Genomic DNA, 18,236 nt, shown 5'->3' on the forward strand with positions numbered 1-18,236 from the left:
GCTTCAATTGTATTTTTTCCCTTCAAAAAGCAATATTTTATCAACACGCGAAATTCCTTTTTATCAATTTTTTTCACAATAACAAAAGTTGATTAACTCAAAATGCTATAATTCACAAACTAATGATCCGACAGCTGTCAAATGTATGCACGCATCTTTTGACGCTTAGGGCTAACTAAAAACATATGGAATTAATTCTAGTAGCGCCGTCTATGTGTCAGGCCGGGGACTTTTCAATTGCCCTGTTACGTCAATATGTTTACTAAATCATTGAGACTGTATCGAGAATTACTTGACATTAATTAAAATTAACTGAATATAATTCAATAATAATTAATACGTATTCTTATATTAACAATGTTTCTTCATGTTGTCCAGTAAATTACTTTTAAAAAACGTGTTTTAAAATATACCGGTATTAAAAAGCCTCAAAATTTCTTTATGATTTCCCTACCATATTACGAAATTCGACAGGAAAGGTCGCCTTTTTACAAAGACACCTTAAATCGTCATCGACAGTCATTATCGTCATCGAAACCGTTCAACGTCGTTAGGATCGGGTCCGACCACGCATCCTCGACATCCGTCAGTCGCAGAGGACAAAAACAACCGCGACCGAGAAGAAAAACAAAAGAGGGGCGCGCGTGGGCGCATCCGCCATCGTAATCCTCCCCCGCTTCGGACTACCGAATCACCCACCGCGGCGCATGTCTGAACTTCTTTCCCAATCCGTGTTTTGCGTAAACATTCGGCCGAAATAGGCCGCATGCCAGCCACCTTTTGCGACCTACGATACTGACGGCAAGGGTCGCGTAGGTTGACGCCAAGTACACCCTTCGTGACGACGAGGCGGGAGGGAGGATGAGGGGTTGGACGAGCCGCGGGGGCGGACGGGGTCAGCAGCAGCAGCATTTCGGCTAAGGGCGGAGGTTTATTACTGATTTTATAGGTCATAGGTCAACGAGAAAATGACGATTCTCACCAACTACCAGACAGCGTCTGAAAAGAAAAGGATATTTGCCCGTTCTGATCACTGGGTCAAGTTTCGACTCAACGACAACCTCCATCACCTGAAACTCACACTATCAACCATTCATTTCTGTTGTTGTTGTAATATGATTCATTACGTAACATTAACACTCAGAAAATTACGCATCTAAACTATTGTTTGAGTGAAAAGATCCACGAACATTCGGTCTAGTATACGTAGTCTATTCAAAAGTTATTTTGTGCATACGTCATCTAAATTTATGTCGCGATGTTGCCGCATCAACGCTGAGTTTTAGTTCAGTTTGGCTTTGACATACAACAAAATTCTAATCTAAATAAAATAATTGAACAAAAATGTTATCAAATATAACTTATTTTAACATTATAGTATATCTAAAAACTACAGTTAATTATGCAGCCACAATAGTTTATAGGTTAGAGTTATAACCTCTTGTCACTATTGCTTTCAAGAATTCTACATACGCCTGACAACCGGACGACTTTGACAGGCTCATTCGTCTACGTGTTCGAACCAATCAGACAGCATTGTGTCTCTTTTTAACCAGAATAAAATGAGAAGGAAAATATTGTTTGATTCTAGAACGATTAATTATCTAAATGAATAATATAAAAAATATATAAAATGAAAGATGTAAAATCGATACGTAATTATGAGAAGAATTATGAATGTCTGTCTGGTTTGGTTTGGTTTGGTTGTTCATTATTACTCTCTTAACGCTTGACTGTTCTTGATTCTTTACCTCTCTGCTCTGGTTAAATCTTTCTGTTTTGTTTCTCTTACCTCTCATTTCTGACACTCTTGACTGTTTTAACCTTTCTTGATTCTCAACTTCCATTTCACTGTTTCTGAGTTTGTGTATTGTCTCAAGTCATAATTCTTTTCCCACGTCATAAATATTACGAAGAAAACTGGTCTAATAAATTAGACCCCTAAACTTTACAAACACAAGAGGCATTATATTTTCCCTAAACTTAAAATTAAACAATTTTCTTAAATATAACAACTATAATTGCGTCGCAACATATATATTTTGTATTTGTAATTCTAATATCTGACACTGATGTATTTTTGTAAATTATATTTCAAATATGTATAGCTTCAAAATAGATTAAAATAAAAATAAAACGTTCTGAACTATCAAACCCTGAGTAAAATTAACATTTCTCGACCATATAAATAGAATACTTGGAGGAATTCAATGAAGTACTGGAAGTAGTTGCTGCAGGCTTATATTACATTCAGGTCAACAATTGTTACTATAACAAACTTCTTCTTGCAGGATTGCAATTTGAGACATTTCACTGTTATCACAACACAACTGAAAGAGAGCTTAGAAAGAAAATTTGATAAGTTGTTTAAGCTGTCTCTTGAAATAAATGGAGCCATATTAGTGTCATGCTACCATCCTAATCACAAAATACATTGGAGGACAGAAAGTATAACAACAGATGACAGGCAAATAATTCAATATCTTGTAATTCATTCCTTCATATAAAAAATGTGTTCACACAATATAAACAAGTTTGTGTCCATCTTTATAAAGATTGTTGTCTTTGGCAGATGCTTTTTCTAAAGTCTATCTTATGTAAGATTTAACAGAAAATGTAAATTAAACAGTATTTGACTGTCCAAAGCTGGTATAAAGCCTCAACCAAAATAGTTTTTAACAAGGCTTCGTGTAGTTTTATTACAAATACTTGACAGTCACAATCGGATAAATTATGAAAGACCGTCAATGTTGTGCTGACATGTTGCACATGTGCTGACAGGTTGCATAATCGCTACTGTAAAGACTTAACTAGGTTTTAGTGTCATACCGAACACCACGACACCAAATACCGTTTGGTACTTTTTACCAGGGACCAAAAAAAATGTTTACAGGTTAGCCGGCTTCGAAATAATGGACGACACGAAACTATTGACGTAACGGCACCGCGGTCTGTATTTCAACAGTTCGGTGACACTTTATTTTCTGCGGGGCCGCTTCCGAGGAGGAAAATCGAAAAATCGGAGACGCAGAAAATTGGGTCGATCTAAATTTACGTTCAACCGACCGAAACCTACCCCAACGAGACGGGGGTTGCATGGCGTCGGCATCCGGTCTCAAATAGCCCCCGCGGCCAAACTTTAACAGACTACTTGTCGTTCTGGACGATTTTAATGGTCGAGTCTGCGAGGGGAACGCGTACGGGGCGTTTTTCGGCTCGCTCGCTTAAGAGGATCGTTAAAAATCTACGAAAACCAACGGATTATAGCATCCCTCATCAAGATACTTGATTTTTTAGATAAGTTTTCAATTTTACTATAGCTGATTCACTCAATGAGCCTCAGACATCAGCCTTTATCCATGTATAGTCTATCCAAAGTAGCAGTGAACTCACGTCATCAAGATGTATAATGGGTTGCCTATTGCAATTTGTAAATTCATTTTTACATGATACGTTCGGACATGTAAACCAATCAGCAAAAGGCGTTCGGTCGTTAAATGTCTGCGAAATTCTTCAAAACATTAGTGATAATAAGAGGTTATAAAAGAGAAGACGTTGATTTGGCGCATTGCTTGTTTTTATAAAACTTAAATTGCTGCCTAATATTTCTGATTACGCTGGTTGAAAATGCCGAATGCAATACCAAGACGGTGATGAAAGTGCAAACAATTAAAAGTGAGTGAAAATGTGAAAGATTTATATGCATAGATGTGTACGTAATTGTTCAGAATATATATAAGTATTCGGTTAAAATATCCGATGAGAGAATGAATACTTCTTAATACTGTTCTGCAAATATTGAAAATGCAATAGGGATAATGTAGTGATTAAATCTAATTTTATGAAGTACAAATAAAATTTCAAAAGTTAAAGGCGACAACATTGCGACGTTTTGACGTAACAAGTCAATTGAAAAGTTTCCGGCCTACCATAGTAAAACACATTTTTTTGGCAAAATTAGTTTTTTTTATTCAACATAATACCCTTCAAGAGTGATACACTGATTATAGCTACCCTCCAACCTTTCGATACAATTTTTGTAGTACGACTTATCCTTTGCTGCAAAATAGGCCTCAGTTTCGTCGATCACCTCTCTTCTTCCCAGCGTGCACTCTATTGAGATCTGAGAACAAGAAATATTCGCTGGGGGGCAGATCTGGAGAATACTGTAGATGAGGAAGCATTTTCGAGCCCAATTCATGGATTTTTGACACGGTGCATTATCTTGGCGAAGTAGCATTTTCTTGTTCTTCAAATGCGGTCGTTTTTCGGTGATTGCGTCCATCAAACGGTCTAATAACGCTATGTACTAGTCGCTGTTGATGGTCCTTCCCTTTTCAAGGTAGTCAATGAAAATTATTCCATGCGCGTCCCAAAATACAGACGCCATAACCTTGCCAGCCGACAGTTGCGTTTTCCCACGCTTTGGAGCGGGTTCATCGTGTGCAGTTCACTCGGATAACTGTCGATTGGACTTCGGAGTGAAATAATGGAGCCATTTTTCATCGATTGTCATATATCGACACAAAAAATCGGGTTTATTACGCTCGATCATCTTCAAATACTGCTCCGAATCATCAATCGTCATTGTTTTTGGTTAAAAGTGAGCTCGCGCGGTACCCACTTTGCACAGAGCTTTCTCATACCCAAATATTCGTGAATGATATGATGTACACGTTCAGTTGATATCTTTAGAGTGTCTGTTTCATTCAATTTCAATTTACGGCCATTCAAAATCATTTTGTGGATTTTTTTAATGTTTTTATCGGTAACAACCTCTTTTGGCCGTCCACTGCGTTGACCGTCTTCGGTGCTCATTTCACAACGTCTAAACTTAGCATACCAATCCTTGACGGTTGGTTTTTTTCCTGGGGCGGTGTCCGGAAACTCGGCATCAAGCTAAGTTTTAGCTTCAACTATATTTCTTCCCCTCAAAAAGCAATATAACACGCAAAATTCCTTTTTATTAATTTTTTTCACAATAACAAAAGTTGCTTCACTCAAAATGCTATAATTCACAAACTAATGATCCGACAGTTTTCAAATTTATACACGCATCTTTTGAGGGTAAGGGCTAACTAAAAAAGATATGGATTTAATTTTAGTAGCGCCATCTATGTGTCAGGCCGGGGACTTTTCAATGGACCTGTGATATACCACCAGCTTTCCTCAAACAAGTTCTCATCACTTTTTAAACGAAATCAGTCTTTAAAAACGATAGTAATCATCAATATAATATAACTGCAGAGTCCCTCGCCAAAGATTTCTACAATATATTCATACTTTAAAATAATTTTTAGCTCCTATCCGCCATTGTTTTAGATCTACTTCAAAACAAACCATTTCTTAAAAACCGATATCAATGATTGATAATCCGAAAGATCCCCCAAAAAGTTGCACCAAATACATTCAAATTTCTAGATCAATTTTTAATAAGACTTAATGGTAAACCAATTTCCAGGTATCTGTAAGAAAAATTATAGGTAAAATAAATTCTATTTTTCATTTTAATTAAAAGGTAGTTACTTAGTAGTTAGATTTTACAATGATCTGATTGTTAGAATCTTCCTTTAGAGATGGGAATCAATTACTGAAAGCTAAATCGGGCCAGTATGGTGGCTGTGGACACAATTCGTTGACTAATCAATGGGATTTTGTCACGACGATGAACAGTGGGTAAAATACGATAATTTTTATTTAAATTAAGATTGAAAAGATGGCCAAAAATATATACTTAAGTGACTGTCATATACAAACCAATATACCAACAGTCCCCGCCTACTATACATGACAATAAACTCAAACATTTACAGACCACTGCTTCAACAACATATATAATAAGCGACAAGAACCAACTAAAAATAAATCACAGAAAAAAACTGCAATAGCTATTACCTTGACCTTTTTGTTTATAATCATAATTTTATACGTTTTCTATTGTGTCAGTTTTCTACATTTATTATGATTTATTCGCACAGTTAAACGATCTAAAGACTGTCCAAGAATTGTTATTTTATCTCTCCATTTATTTGATGTGTAATTAGCATGAAACTTACATTTTGACTGTAACATTACAAGCCAGAAAAAAGAAAATTTTCTTGAGAGAGTCAAAAATTTAAGTAATTTCTCGATGGATTGAAATGATAGTTGAAAAGGGTTGTTTGGTGAGTAAGTAGGAACGTTTTATTGCAATACTTTGTCCAATTGCATTAACGTGTCATGGAAATCAACTTCTATCATGACGAATCCAATACTTACACGTTTTTATCAATGATGGTGATGATGGTTCATTATAAACTGAATATATTACTTATATGGAATTTCTTTCGAGGAATTCGAGACGTCTTGACCTGGTAATTGTTTATATCGACGTTACTAATGATGTACCCCAGAATAAATTACGTAGTTGACGACAACCTAGTATAGACAGTTATCTAAAAGTAAATATTGAAATTTGGATTTTTGTAAGGAAAAATTCGTGTGTGACGCCGGCCGACTCTGAAGCAGCAATATTGTGCAACAATGTTCAACGCCGACTCGAACCGATATCATATCTGACATGAAACGAAAACAAACAAGTGGTAATGATATTGTAACGATTGAAACGCGATAACCAACATTCCCCTAAGGTCATGGTTGAACTCGTTTTTCGAAAATAAAGGAAAATATTAACGACCGAACAATGTAAGTACTCCTAAAAAATTTAGTTGTTAGGTCCACGTAAGATCCGATCGAAATGCGTCTCGATTCTGTCGGTCGTTGGGTGATTTTTTAGAATCCCGACCAATGAACCGATCCCTTGACTTGATGCCAACATGATATAAATCAAAAATAAATAATAGAACAATTGAACTGAGACAGAGCGAACGTAAAAATAAATGTTTTACGCCTTCGCCATAATATAGTTAGATGGAAGTTATTTTGAATATTATGTGGATTTTTTGAGATAGTATCAAAATATTCAGAAGACCTTAATAACATTTCAACATACAGTGTAAGCGGTGGATTGATAAACCCAGAAATGGTTGGAATAAATGGTGATATGCGCATTCGCCATAATATCGTTAGATGAAAAATACTAGTTATTTTGAATGTTATGCGAATTTTTTAGACAGTATCAAGATGTTCACAAGGAATAAATATTATTTAAGCATAGAGTGTGAATGGCAGCATGATATAGTATAAAACAAACGCAGAAATGATTATAATAAATAGTGGTAAGCGCCTTCGCCATAACTTGGCTAGATAGAAAATACCAGTTATTTTTGAATATTAAGGGGATCTTTTAGACGTTATCAAAATGTTCCCATGAAAGTATAAGATAAACGAGGAAACTATTCTAATAGTGAGGGCGTATTCACCACAATTCCGTCCAGCTATTTACTTAGCAAAAATTCAAGAATTAACGCAAGATTTTAATGAATTATGGATGATAATTAAAAAAGGTCACAACTATATAAACATAATTAACTAGTGATCGGCACCTTCACCATAATTTAGCTACTTAACAATAACTGGGTTTCCTCGCCACGGTTTCAATTTTTTTCTCGATTTTGCGACAGAAGCACTGCCCCACCACCTCCCTACGACAATACAAGCGACGTAAACCCGTTCCAATTTCTAATTAAGTGACTATTTTTAGAATCTCGGACTGTGATCAGACATTGACCCAATTTCGTTATCTCTCTGGATCGTCTGCTGCTACTGCTGCGCTTGTTGTTCCTGCTGGCGACCTTTTCGAGAAAAAAAATCGCGGTGACGACGTCTTATTTACGATATCGACTTGTTATCAATAGCCGATACGCACTAGATCGACTTCATATTGTTACCGGTGTGTTTTCGCCGTTTTAACACGGGTTTTCGCCGTTTTAACACGGGTTTTCGCCGAGGAAATGTCGCCGAAACGTCGGCAAGAACTTGCCGGTCCTCCTCGGTATATTGGGCTTACACAAATTCGCGTCGTGCTCTTCATGAGAGCAGTTGTTGCCGCTAAGTTATCAGCTGAGTTGAAATAACGGATTTTTCCGACTTATAAACTAGTGAGCTATCAATTTCATTTGAAAATAGCCCATTCCAAAGCCGATAAGCGGCAAATCGACCGTAGTAGAAGAAACAATGACCGTGATAACAAAAAGTATATTCAATTCAATATTGTTAAGGTTAATTTAATAGTGATAACGACTATGTGGCGTAGAGAATCATTGAATGTGAATTGGTGGTGGCATTGGATTGAAAGTGCAAACTTATTCGCAGAATAGGTGTCCAATATTCCTTAAATAACTCGGACTAGCTAAAATACATGTATTATACCACTAACATGGAAAAACGGATTTTACAACTTGTTATTTTGGTTCGGAGATAGGAAGCCTCCAATACTACAAATACTGATGGAAGATAAAAGTTTGTAGTTAGAAGAAAAAGTCCAAAAAATGGGAAAAATCACGATTTTTCCTGAATATATATGGAAAAAGTAACAAATTTTTTTTGGATCTCCAAATGAACTGAAACTTTGCTATTTTATCAATAAAATGGCGCAAAAAACGATAAAACCGTCAGTTTGAACATTGAACAAACAGTTTTTGAAATATTGATGAAAATAAAGTTAAAAGAATTGGAAGGTAAAAATTATTCGTGTCCATATCTTGAAAACTATTCTATATTGGGGAAAACTAATACCACCATGAAATTTGGCAACAAATTTTACATGAGTCATGATGTTTTCAACTATATATCTCTGCTTAAATCGTAGTTAGAAGAAAAAGTCCAAAAAATGGCAAAAATCACGATTTTTCCTGAGTATATATATGGAAAAAATGGCAATTTTTTTTAGACCTCCAAATGAACTGAAACTTTGCTATTTTATCAATAAAATGGCGTAAAAAACGATAAAACCGTCAGATTGAACATTGAACAAACACTTTTTGAAATATTGATGAAAATAAAGTTAAAAGAATCGGAAGGTAAAAATTATTCGTGTCCATATCTTGAAAACTATTCTATATTGGGGAAAACTAATACCACCATGAAATTCAGCAACAAATTTTACATGAGCCATGATATTTTCAACTATGTATCTCTGCTTAAAACGCAGTTAGAAGAAAAAGTCCAAAAAATGGCAAAAATCACGATTTTTCCTGAGTATATATATGGAAAAAATGGCAATTTTTTTTAGACCTCCAAATGAACTGAAACTTTGCTATTTTATCAATAAAATGGCGTAAAAAACGATAAAACCGTCAGTTTGAACATTGAACAAACAGTTTTTGAAATATTGATGAAAATAAAGTTAAAATAATTGGAAGGTAAAAATTATTCGTGTCCATATCTTGAAAACTATTCTATAGTGAGAAAAACTAATACCACCATGAAATTTGGCAACAAATTTTATATGAGTCATGATGTTTTCAACTATATATCTCTGCTTAAATCGTAGTTAGAAGAAAAAGTCCAAAAAATGGCAAAAATCACGATTTTTCCTGAGTATATATATGGAAAAAATGGCAATTTTTTTTAGACCTCCAAATGAACTAAAACTTTGCTATTTTATCAATAAAATGGCGTAAAAAAACGATAAAATGGCCAGACTGAACATTGAACAAACAGTTTCTGAAATATTGATGAAAATAAAGTTAAAAGAATTGGAAGGTAAAAATTATTCGTGTCCATATCTTGAAAACTATTCTATATTGGGAAAAACTAATACCACCATGAAATTTGGCAACAAATGTTACATGAGTCATGATGTTTTCAACTATATATCTCTGCTTAAATCGTAGTTAGAAGAAAAAGTCCAAAAAATGGCAAAAATCACGATTTTTCCTGAGTATATATATGGAAAAAATGGCAATTTTTTTTAGACCTCCAAATGAACTGAAACTTTGCTATTTTATCAATAAAATGGCGTAAAAAACGATAAAACCGTCAGATTGAACATTGAACAAACAGTTTTTGAAATATTGATGAAAATAAAGTTAAAATAATTGGAAGATAAAAATTATTCGTGTCCATATCTTGAAAACTATTCTATAGTGAGAAAAACTAATACCACCATGAAATTTGGCAACAAATTTTATATGAGTCATGATGTTTTCAACTATATATCTCTGCTTAAATCGTAGTTAGAAGAAAAAGTCCAAAAAATGGCAAAAATCACGATTTTTCCTGAGTATATATATGGAAAAAATGGCAATTTTTTTTAGACCTCCAAATGAACTAAAACTTTGCTATTTTATCAATAAAATGGCGTAAAAAAACGATAAAACCATCAGATTGAACATTGAACAAACAGTTTTTGAAATATTGATGAAAATAAAGTTAAAATAATTGGAAGGTAAAAATTATTCGTGTCCATATCTTGAAAACTATTCTATAATGAGAAAAACTAATACCACCATGAAATTTGGCAACAAATGTTACATGAGTCATGATGTTTTCAACTATATATCTCTGCTTAAATCGTAGTTAGAAGAAAAAGTCCAAAAAATGGCAAAAATCACGATTTTTCCTGAGTATATATATGGAAAAAATGGCAATTTTTTTTAGACCTCCAAATGAACTGAAACTTTGCTATTTTATCAATAAAATTGCGTAAAAAACGATAAAACCGTCAGATTGAATATTGAACAGACAGTTTTTGAAATATTGATGAAAATAAAGTTAAAATAATTGGAAGGTAAAAATTATTCGTGTCCATATCTTGAAAACTATTCTATAATGAGAAAAACTAATACCACCATGAAATTTGGCAACAAATGTTACATGAGTCATGATGTTTTCAACTATATATCTCTGCTTAAATCGTAGTTAGAAGAAAAAGTCCAAAAAATGGCAAAAATCACGATTTCTCCTGAGTATATATATGGAAAAAATGGCAATTTTTTTTAGACCTCCAAATGAACTGAAACTTTGCTATTTTATCAATAAAATTGCGTAAAAAACGATAAAACCGTCAGATTGAATATTGAACAGACAGTTTTTGAAATATTGATGAAAATAAAGTTAAAAGAATTGGAAGGTAAAAATTATTCGTGTCCATATCTTGAAAACTATTCTATAATGAGAAAAACTAATACCACCATGAAATTTGGCAACAAATGTTACATGAGTCATGATGTTTTCAACTATATATCTCTGCTTAAATCGTAGTTAGAAGAAAAAGTCCAAAAAATGGCAAAAATCACTATTTTTCCTGAGTATATATATGGAAAAAATGGCAATTTTTTTTAGACCTCCAAATGAAATGAAACTTTGCTATTTTATCAATAAAATGGCGTAAAAAACGATAAAACCGTCAGATTGAATATTGAACAGACAGTTTTTGAAATATTGATGAAAATAAAGTTAAAAGAATTGGAAGGTAAAAATTATTCGTGTCCATATCTTGAAAACTATTCTATAATGAGAAAAACTAATACCACAATGAAATTTGGCAACAAATGTTACATGAGTCATGATGTTTTCAACTATATATCTCTGCTTAAATCGTAGTTAGAAGAAAAAGTCCAAAAAATGGCAAAAATCACGGTTTTTCCTGAGTATATATATGGAAAAAATGGCAATTTTTTTTAGACCTCCAAATGAAATGAAACTTTGCTATTTTATCAATAAAATGGCGTAAAAAACGATAAAACCGTCAGATTGAATATTGAACAGACAGTTTTTGAAATATTGATGAAAATAAAGTTAAAAGAATTGGAAGGTAAAAATTATTCGTGTCCATATCTTGAAAACTATTCTATAGTGAGGAAAACTAATACCACCATGAAATTTGGCAACAAATTTTACATGAGTCATGATGTTTTCAACTATATATCTCTGCTTAAATCGCAGTTAGAAGAAAAAATCCAAAAAAATGGCAAAAATCACGATTTTTCCTGAGTATATATATGGAAAAAATGGCAATTTTTTTAGACCTCCAAATGAACTGAAACTTTGCTATTTTATCAATAAAATGGCGTAAAAAACGATAAAACCGTCAGATTGAACATTGAACAAACAGTTTTTGAAATATTGATGAAAATAAAGTTAAAAGAATTGGAAGGTAAAAATTATTCGTGTCCATATCTTGAAAACTATTCTATAGTGAGGAAAACTAATACCACCATGAAATTTGGCAACAAATTTTACATGAGTCATGATGTTTTCAACTATATATCTCTGCTTAAATCGTAGTTAGAAGAAAAAGTCCAAAAAATGGCAAAAATCGCGATTTTTCCTGAGTATATATATGGAAAAAATGGCAATTTTTTTTAGACCTCCAAATGAACTGAAACTTTGCTATTTTATCAATAAAATGGCGTAAAAAACGATAAAACCATCAGATTGAACATTGAACAAACAGTTTTTGAAATATTGATGAAAATAAAGTTAAAATAATTGGAAGGTAAAAATTATTCGTGTCCATATCTTGAAAACTATTCTATATTGGGGAAAACTAATACCACCATGAAATTTGGCAACAAATTTTACATGAGTCATGATGTTTTCAACTATATATCTCTGCTTAAATCGCAGTTAGAAGAAAAAGTCCAAAAAAATGGCAAAAATCACGATTTTTCCTGAGTATATATATGGAAAAAATGGCAATTTTTTTAGACCTCCAAATGAACTGAAACTTTGCTATTTTATCAATAAAATTGCGTAAAAAACGATAAAACCGTCAGTTTGAACATTTAACAAACAGTTTTTGAAATATTGATGAAAATAAAGTTAAAAGAATTGGAAGGTAAAAATTATTCGTGTCCATATCTTGAAAACTATTCTATAGTGAGAAAAACTAATACCACCATGAAATTCGGCAACAAATTTTACATGAGTCATGATATTTTCAACTATGTATCTCTGCTTAAATCGTAGTTAGAATAAAAAGTCCAAAAAATGGCAAAAATCGCGATTTTTCCTGAGTATATATATGGAAAAAATGGCAATTTTTTTAGACCTCCAAATGAACTGAAACTTTGCTATTTTATCAATAAAATGGCGTAAAAAACGATAAAACCATCAGATTGAACATTGAACAAACAGTTTTTGAAATATTGATGAAAATAAAGTTAAAAGAATTGGAAGGTAAAAATTATTCGTGTCCATATCTTGAAAACTATTCTATATTGAGGAAAACTAATACCACCATGAAATTTGGCAACAAATTTTACATGAGCCATGATGTTTTCAACTATATATCTCTGCTTAAATCGTAGTTAGAAGAAAAAGTCCAAAAAATGGCAAAAATCACGATTTTTCCTGAGTATATATATGGAAAAAATGGCAATTTTTTTTAGACCTCCAAATGAACTGAAACTTTGCTATTTTATCAATAAAATTGCGTAAAAAACGATAAAACCGTCAGATTGAATATTGAACAGACAGTTTTTGAAATATTGATGAAAATAAAGTTAAAAGAATTGGAAGGTAAAAATTATTCGTGTCCATATCTTGAAAACTATTCTATAATGAGAAAAACTAATACCACCATGAAATTTGGCAACAAATTTTACATGAGTCATGATATTTTCAACTATATATCTCTGCTTAAATCGTAGTTAGAAGAAAAAGTCCAAAAAATGGCAAAAATCGCGATTTTTCCTGAGTATATATATGGAAAAAATGGCAATTTTTTTTAGACCTCCAAATGAACTGAAACTTTGCTATTTTATCAATAAAATCGCGTAAAAAACGATAAAACCGTCAGATTGAACATTGAACAAACAGTTTTTGAAATATTGATGAAAATAAAGTTAAAAGAATTGGAAGGTAAAAATTATTCGTGTCCATATCTTGAAAACTATTCTATAGTGAGGAAAACTAATACCACCATGAAATTTGGCAACAAATTTTACATGAGTCATGATGTTTTCAACTATATATCTCTGCTTAAATCGTAGTTAGAAGAAAAAGTCCAAAAAATGGCAAAAATCACGATTTTTCCTGAGTATATATATGGAAAAAATGAAAATTTTTTTAGACCTTCAAATGAACTGAAACTTTGCTATTTTATCAATAAAATGGAGTAAAAAACGATAAAACCGTCAGATTGAACATTGAACAAACAGTTTTTGAAATATTGATGAAAATAAAGTTAAAAGAATCGGAAGGTAAAAATTATTCGTGTCCATATCTTGAAAACTATTCTATATTGGGGAAAACTAATACCACCATGAAATTCAGCAACAAATTTTACATGAGCCATGATATTTTCAACTATGTATCTCCGCTTAAATCGTAGTTAACAAAATTATAAAGGAAACAATAAAAAAATCCGTGATGTTTCCAATAATATTTATTATTAATAAATTCAAAACTATGCTTTGGATGAATTAGTTAGGGCTATAGCCAAAAGACATGTTATGGCCACCACAGGGACTTAGCCTGACTCGTACAATAGAATAGACTTGAAATTTCGTATTATCACCTATTGTTAGCTATGCAAGAGAACAACCTCAAAATTATCCTGAAGATTGGGCTAGTAACGAAACAAAAATCATTTAAAACTTTAAATAATCTTATTATTTAACAAATAATAGGTTTTATCTAACAACTATCCACCAATTCAAGTGAAAAAAATGGCATCTCTAACAAACCCGACATGAATCTTAATATATATAGCAAAATAATTATTTCTATTAAAGTCTCATCGAAACGACGAACCAAAATGGCCGTTATAATTCAACTAACAATAACGTAGACCTCTTAGCGTCTTGAATAAATAAAACAGTCCGCCATAAAATGGAAAAAATAACAGTTTACTGGAGATTTCTCGGCGTACTCTCACTTTAACGGGCTAGACAGAAGGGAAAATCGATCGGATAGATATAATTCAGGCCAAGGCTTACCCGTAATATGGCGGTCCAGGGCACGACCGTTGAATTCGTCCGGTTTTTTTGCTGCCATACCACCGATTTATTTCATATTTTTTATTGGGTAGGTCGCGATAAAACTGAAATAGTTACTGGAGGGTGATATGATGAAATCTGATCTAAATATCATTAATTTATTCGAAATATTTGTTATTTGTTTCTTGTTTATACGAGGGTGGTTCGAATATGATGGAGACAAACGCTGTAGATGACGCGCATGTATGTTTTGAAGATCGTGGGTTGAATATGATAGCTGGGTCCCTTACGAACAGTGTGGCATAGTTTTCGTCGGGAGCGCATGTTTCACGCGCGTGCTACGACCATGAGTGAACGTTGTCATTCGATTTTTAGTGTGGGAAGACGTTAAAAAGACGGAAATGTTTCTGCGTTTGCGAAATCAGTTCGGTAGTGAGTGCCTGAGTGGGGCTGCCGTGTTTATATGGGCCAAATCATTCAAGGATGGCCTCGAAACCGTCGAGAATGAGCTACCTGATCATCACACCAGACAACATTCGCCGCATAGAACAACTCAAGACATTTCGGCTCAACTCGGCATCAATATTGGTAGTGTAACATACACGAAAACCTTCAATATCGAAAAAACTGTTGAACTTCGAGCAAAAATTTACGCGGTTGAAAGTTTGTCGCCGCTTGCTGACGCGATACGAGCCGAAGAATGACGGTTTTTTAAAGCGAATCTTCACTACAGACGAGACATGGGTACACTATTACACTCCCGATAGTATTTTCGTCTAAAGACTGGAGGAAGAAGGAGGAAGAGGCGCCAGTCAAAGCGAAGACCACCAGGTCCGCGGATAAGGTTCTGTGTACGATGTTCTGGGACCGGCGGGGCGTGCTGTATGTCGATTTCCTGCGTACCCAACAAACCATTAATGCTGCATACTATTCTAACCCTCTAACCTTCCGAAAACATACGTGAAACCTGCTTATCGATCGAAACGGAGGACCATTCCAGCACGAAGTGCGATTCTTCTCCAGGACAACGCGCTTCTTCATACCGCGCATCTCACGTTGGATATAATATCGGAATTAGGGTGGGAGGTAGTGGAACACCCCCCCTACAGTTCGGATTTATCACCCTGGGACTACCACCTGGAACGACGGACAAAATACGTAACTAGTGAGAGGAAATAACTAGAAAAATTGTACATTTTTGTAATGTTTTTCAATAGTAAATAAACACGTCAGGGTACTTGTCTCGATCATATTTGAACCACTCTCGTATATTTTAAACTAGATCTAGAGTTTCACATGATATCCATCATCAAGCACACAAACTGGCACATGACCAACTTGGGGAGGACCTAAAATGATATCCGGCCTTACGCAGCCTGTCTAAGTATGTTTCTCTTGAGCCATTCTACTGTCTTGACTTCAGACAATCATAAAAACACTGGATGTCGTTACCTTGACCGCTACGCCACCAAGCCGGTCCAAAACATTCGTAATAATATTTACTAAATACTTGAAAAAAAAATTACAGAGTTTCGCCCAAAACTGATAAAAAGTAATCGATAAGTTCAAGGTACGCTTCTCTTTTCGTTTTTCAGCTAGTAAATAATTGAATAAATGTTAAATATGAGATAATAGCCGGCTTATCAACTACTACATTTCAAGAAATATATTCTAGTGAAGGTTTTTTTTGAAAATATTTATTTATCTTATCACTAGATAGAATAAACTTGTATAAAAAACAGAATCCACCGAATGTTTTCGATCCAAAATACACGATTCGAAGAATTTAGATGAAAAGAAGAAGAGTAATGGCCCTAACCTAAGATTTTATTCATCAATTTGTATGATCGTTACAGAAACTGGCATTCTATCAAATATCAAAACATGTATATATATATATATATATATATATATATATATATATATATATATATATACAGCTGTACAGCATATATATATACACTATATATGTACACAGCTGTGAGACATTGACTCTAACCTATTTTCGCATCTTTGTTTTTGTTTGTGTTCTTTATTTATTTAGTAATTTAAATCTTGTTCATAACTTCATGGAGTTCCCCAGGTTAGTATCTTGGGATCACTCCTGTATCTGCTCCACACTGCTGATATCAACAACAGAAACAATATTTGGAACATTTTCTGCCAACACAGTTACTAAGACAAAAACATGTCACTGTTTAAATATATAGAAAAAGTACAAGTGGCAATCAACAAGTACAAAAAGACTAGAGGCCAAAAAATACAGCGGTCCATGTTAATTTTGCGTCAATATTTATGTTAGCTTAAATTGGAAACATCATGTTATCAGACAGAAAGCAGAGCAGATGGAACTCAAAATCAAGCAACCGTATTGGCTAGTCGGAAAATACCCCCAGCTTGACATAAAATCAAAGAGATTAGTTTATCAGACAATCATAAAGCTAATTTAGACCTATAGGGTGCAAATATAGGGTTGTAGAAAACACAAAACCAACTAGTAATCCAACTCTGCGAAAAGGATTTTCTTTGATGTTTAAACACAACATGTTTTAATGTTTAAACGCAACGAACCGGAATTTTTGCGTCGATATGTGACAATAGATGAAATATGGATCCATCACTTCACTCCAGAATCAAAATGACCGTCATCTGAGTGGACAGCAATTGATGAACCTCGTTCAAAGTTCTTGAAAGCACAACAATCGACTGAAAAGGTTATGGCTTCGGTATTTAGGTATGTCCGTGGTGTAATATTCATCGACTATCTTGAGAAAGGAAATACCATCAACAGTGAATATTATATAGCGTTATTGGAGCGTTTAGAGAGCGAAGTTGCAGAAAAACGACCTCATATGACAAAGAGAAAAACTGGTTTCATCAAGACAACGCACCGAGTCACAAGTCAATCAAAACAATGATAAAACTACATGACTTGAACTTAGAATTTCTCCCACATCTAGCGTATTCGCCTCAAAAAATGCTCACCGGTAAGAAATTTCGCTCGAATGAAGAGGTTATCGCTGAAACTGAGGCCTATTTTGAGGTAAAAGACGAATCGTTCTATAAAAGGAGTATTGAAATGTTAGAGCGGCGCCGGAATGGTTGTGTGGCTCTTGATGGAGATTGCGTCGACGAATAAAGCCGCTTTGGACAAAAAAAAACGCGTTTTCTTCTTGTTCCACTTGTTATATTAAAGAACAAAAGAAGTTATACCAACTAGCATACATGGACAGGCGCGTTTACCGTACGCGGCGTTGTTGCTAAAGCAAACCACACGCCCGACTCAGATCTGGTCTTAAAAATAACGCCACCCACAAGATCCGAACAAGAAAAGTAAAAGCCTTCCTTCCCAGCCGTGGGTCGTTAAAAACTGACAAATTCACTTTCGCTTCTTGTGCAACCAGATAT

General features: G+C 33.9%; 2 protein-coding genes across 2 annotated transcripts in view; both read right to left on the minus strand.

Moving 5' to 3' along the window:
• Nucleotides 1-18,236, minus strand: part of LOC143205017 (serine/threonine-protein kinase minibrain) — a 59,572-nt gene that overhangs the window by 21,981 nt on the left and 19,355 nt on the right. The window lies entirely within an intron of this gene.
• On the minus strand, nucleotides 418-18,064 carry LOC143204784 (uncharacterized). Its single transcript, XM_076417588.1, has 2 exons — nucleotides 18,046-18,064; nucleotides 418-999 (listed from the first exon to the last, which is right to left on the minus strand). Exon 2 carries the CDS (start codon nucleotides 952-954, stop codon nucleotides 529-531), a length of 426 nt encoding a protein of 141 aa, XP_076273703.1. The 5' UTR covers nucleotides 955-999; nucleotides 18,046-18,064; the 3' UTR covers nucleotides 418-528.

Source organism: Rhynchophorus ferrugineus, unplaced genomic scaffold (genome assembly GCF_030347505.1).
Source record: "Rhynchophorus ferrugineus isolate W39M unplaced genomic scaffold, kcgeb_rfMv2 rfM11, whole genome shotgun sequence".
In the NCBI taxonomy this organism is placed as follows: Eukaryota; Metazoa; Arthropoda; class Insecta; order Coleoptera; family Curculionidae; genus Rhynchophorus; species Rhynchophorus ferrugineus.

Coding starts and splice junctions, on each gene's coding strand:
- LOC143204784 (XM_076417588.1), bottom strand. CDS start 954: ATGACCTATAAAATCAGTAATAAACCTCCGCCCTTAGCCGAAATGCTG.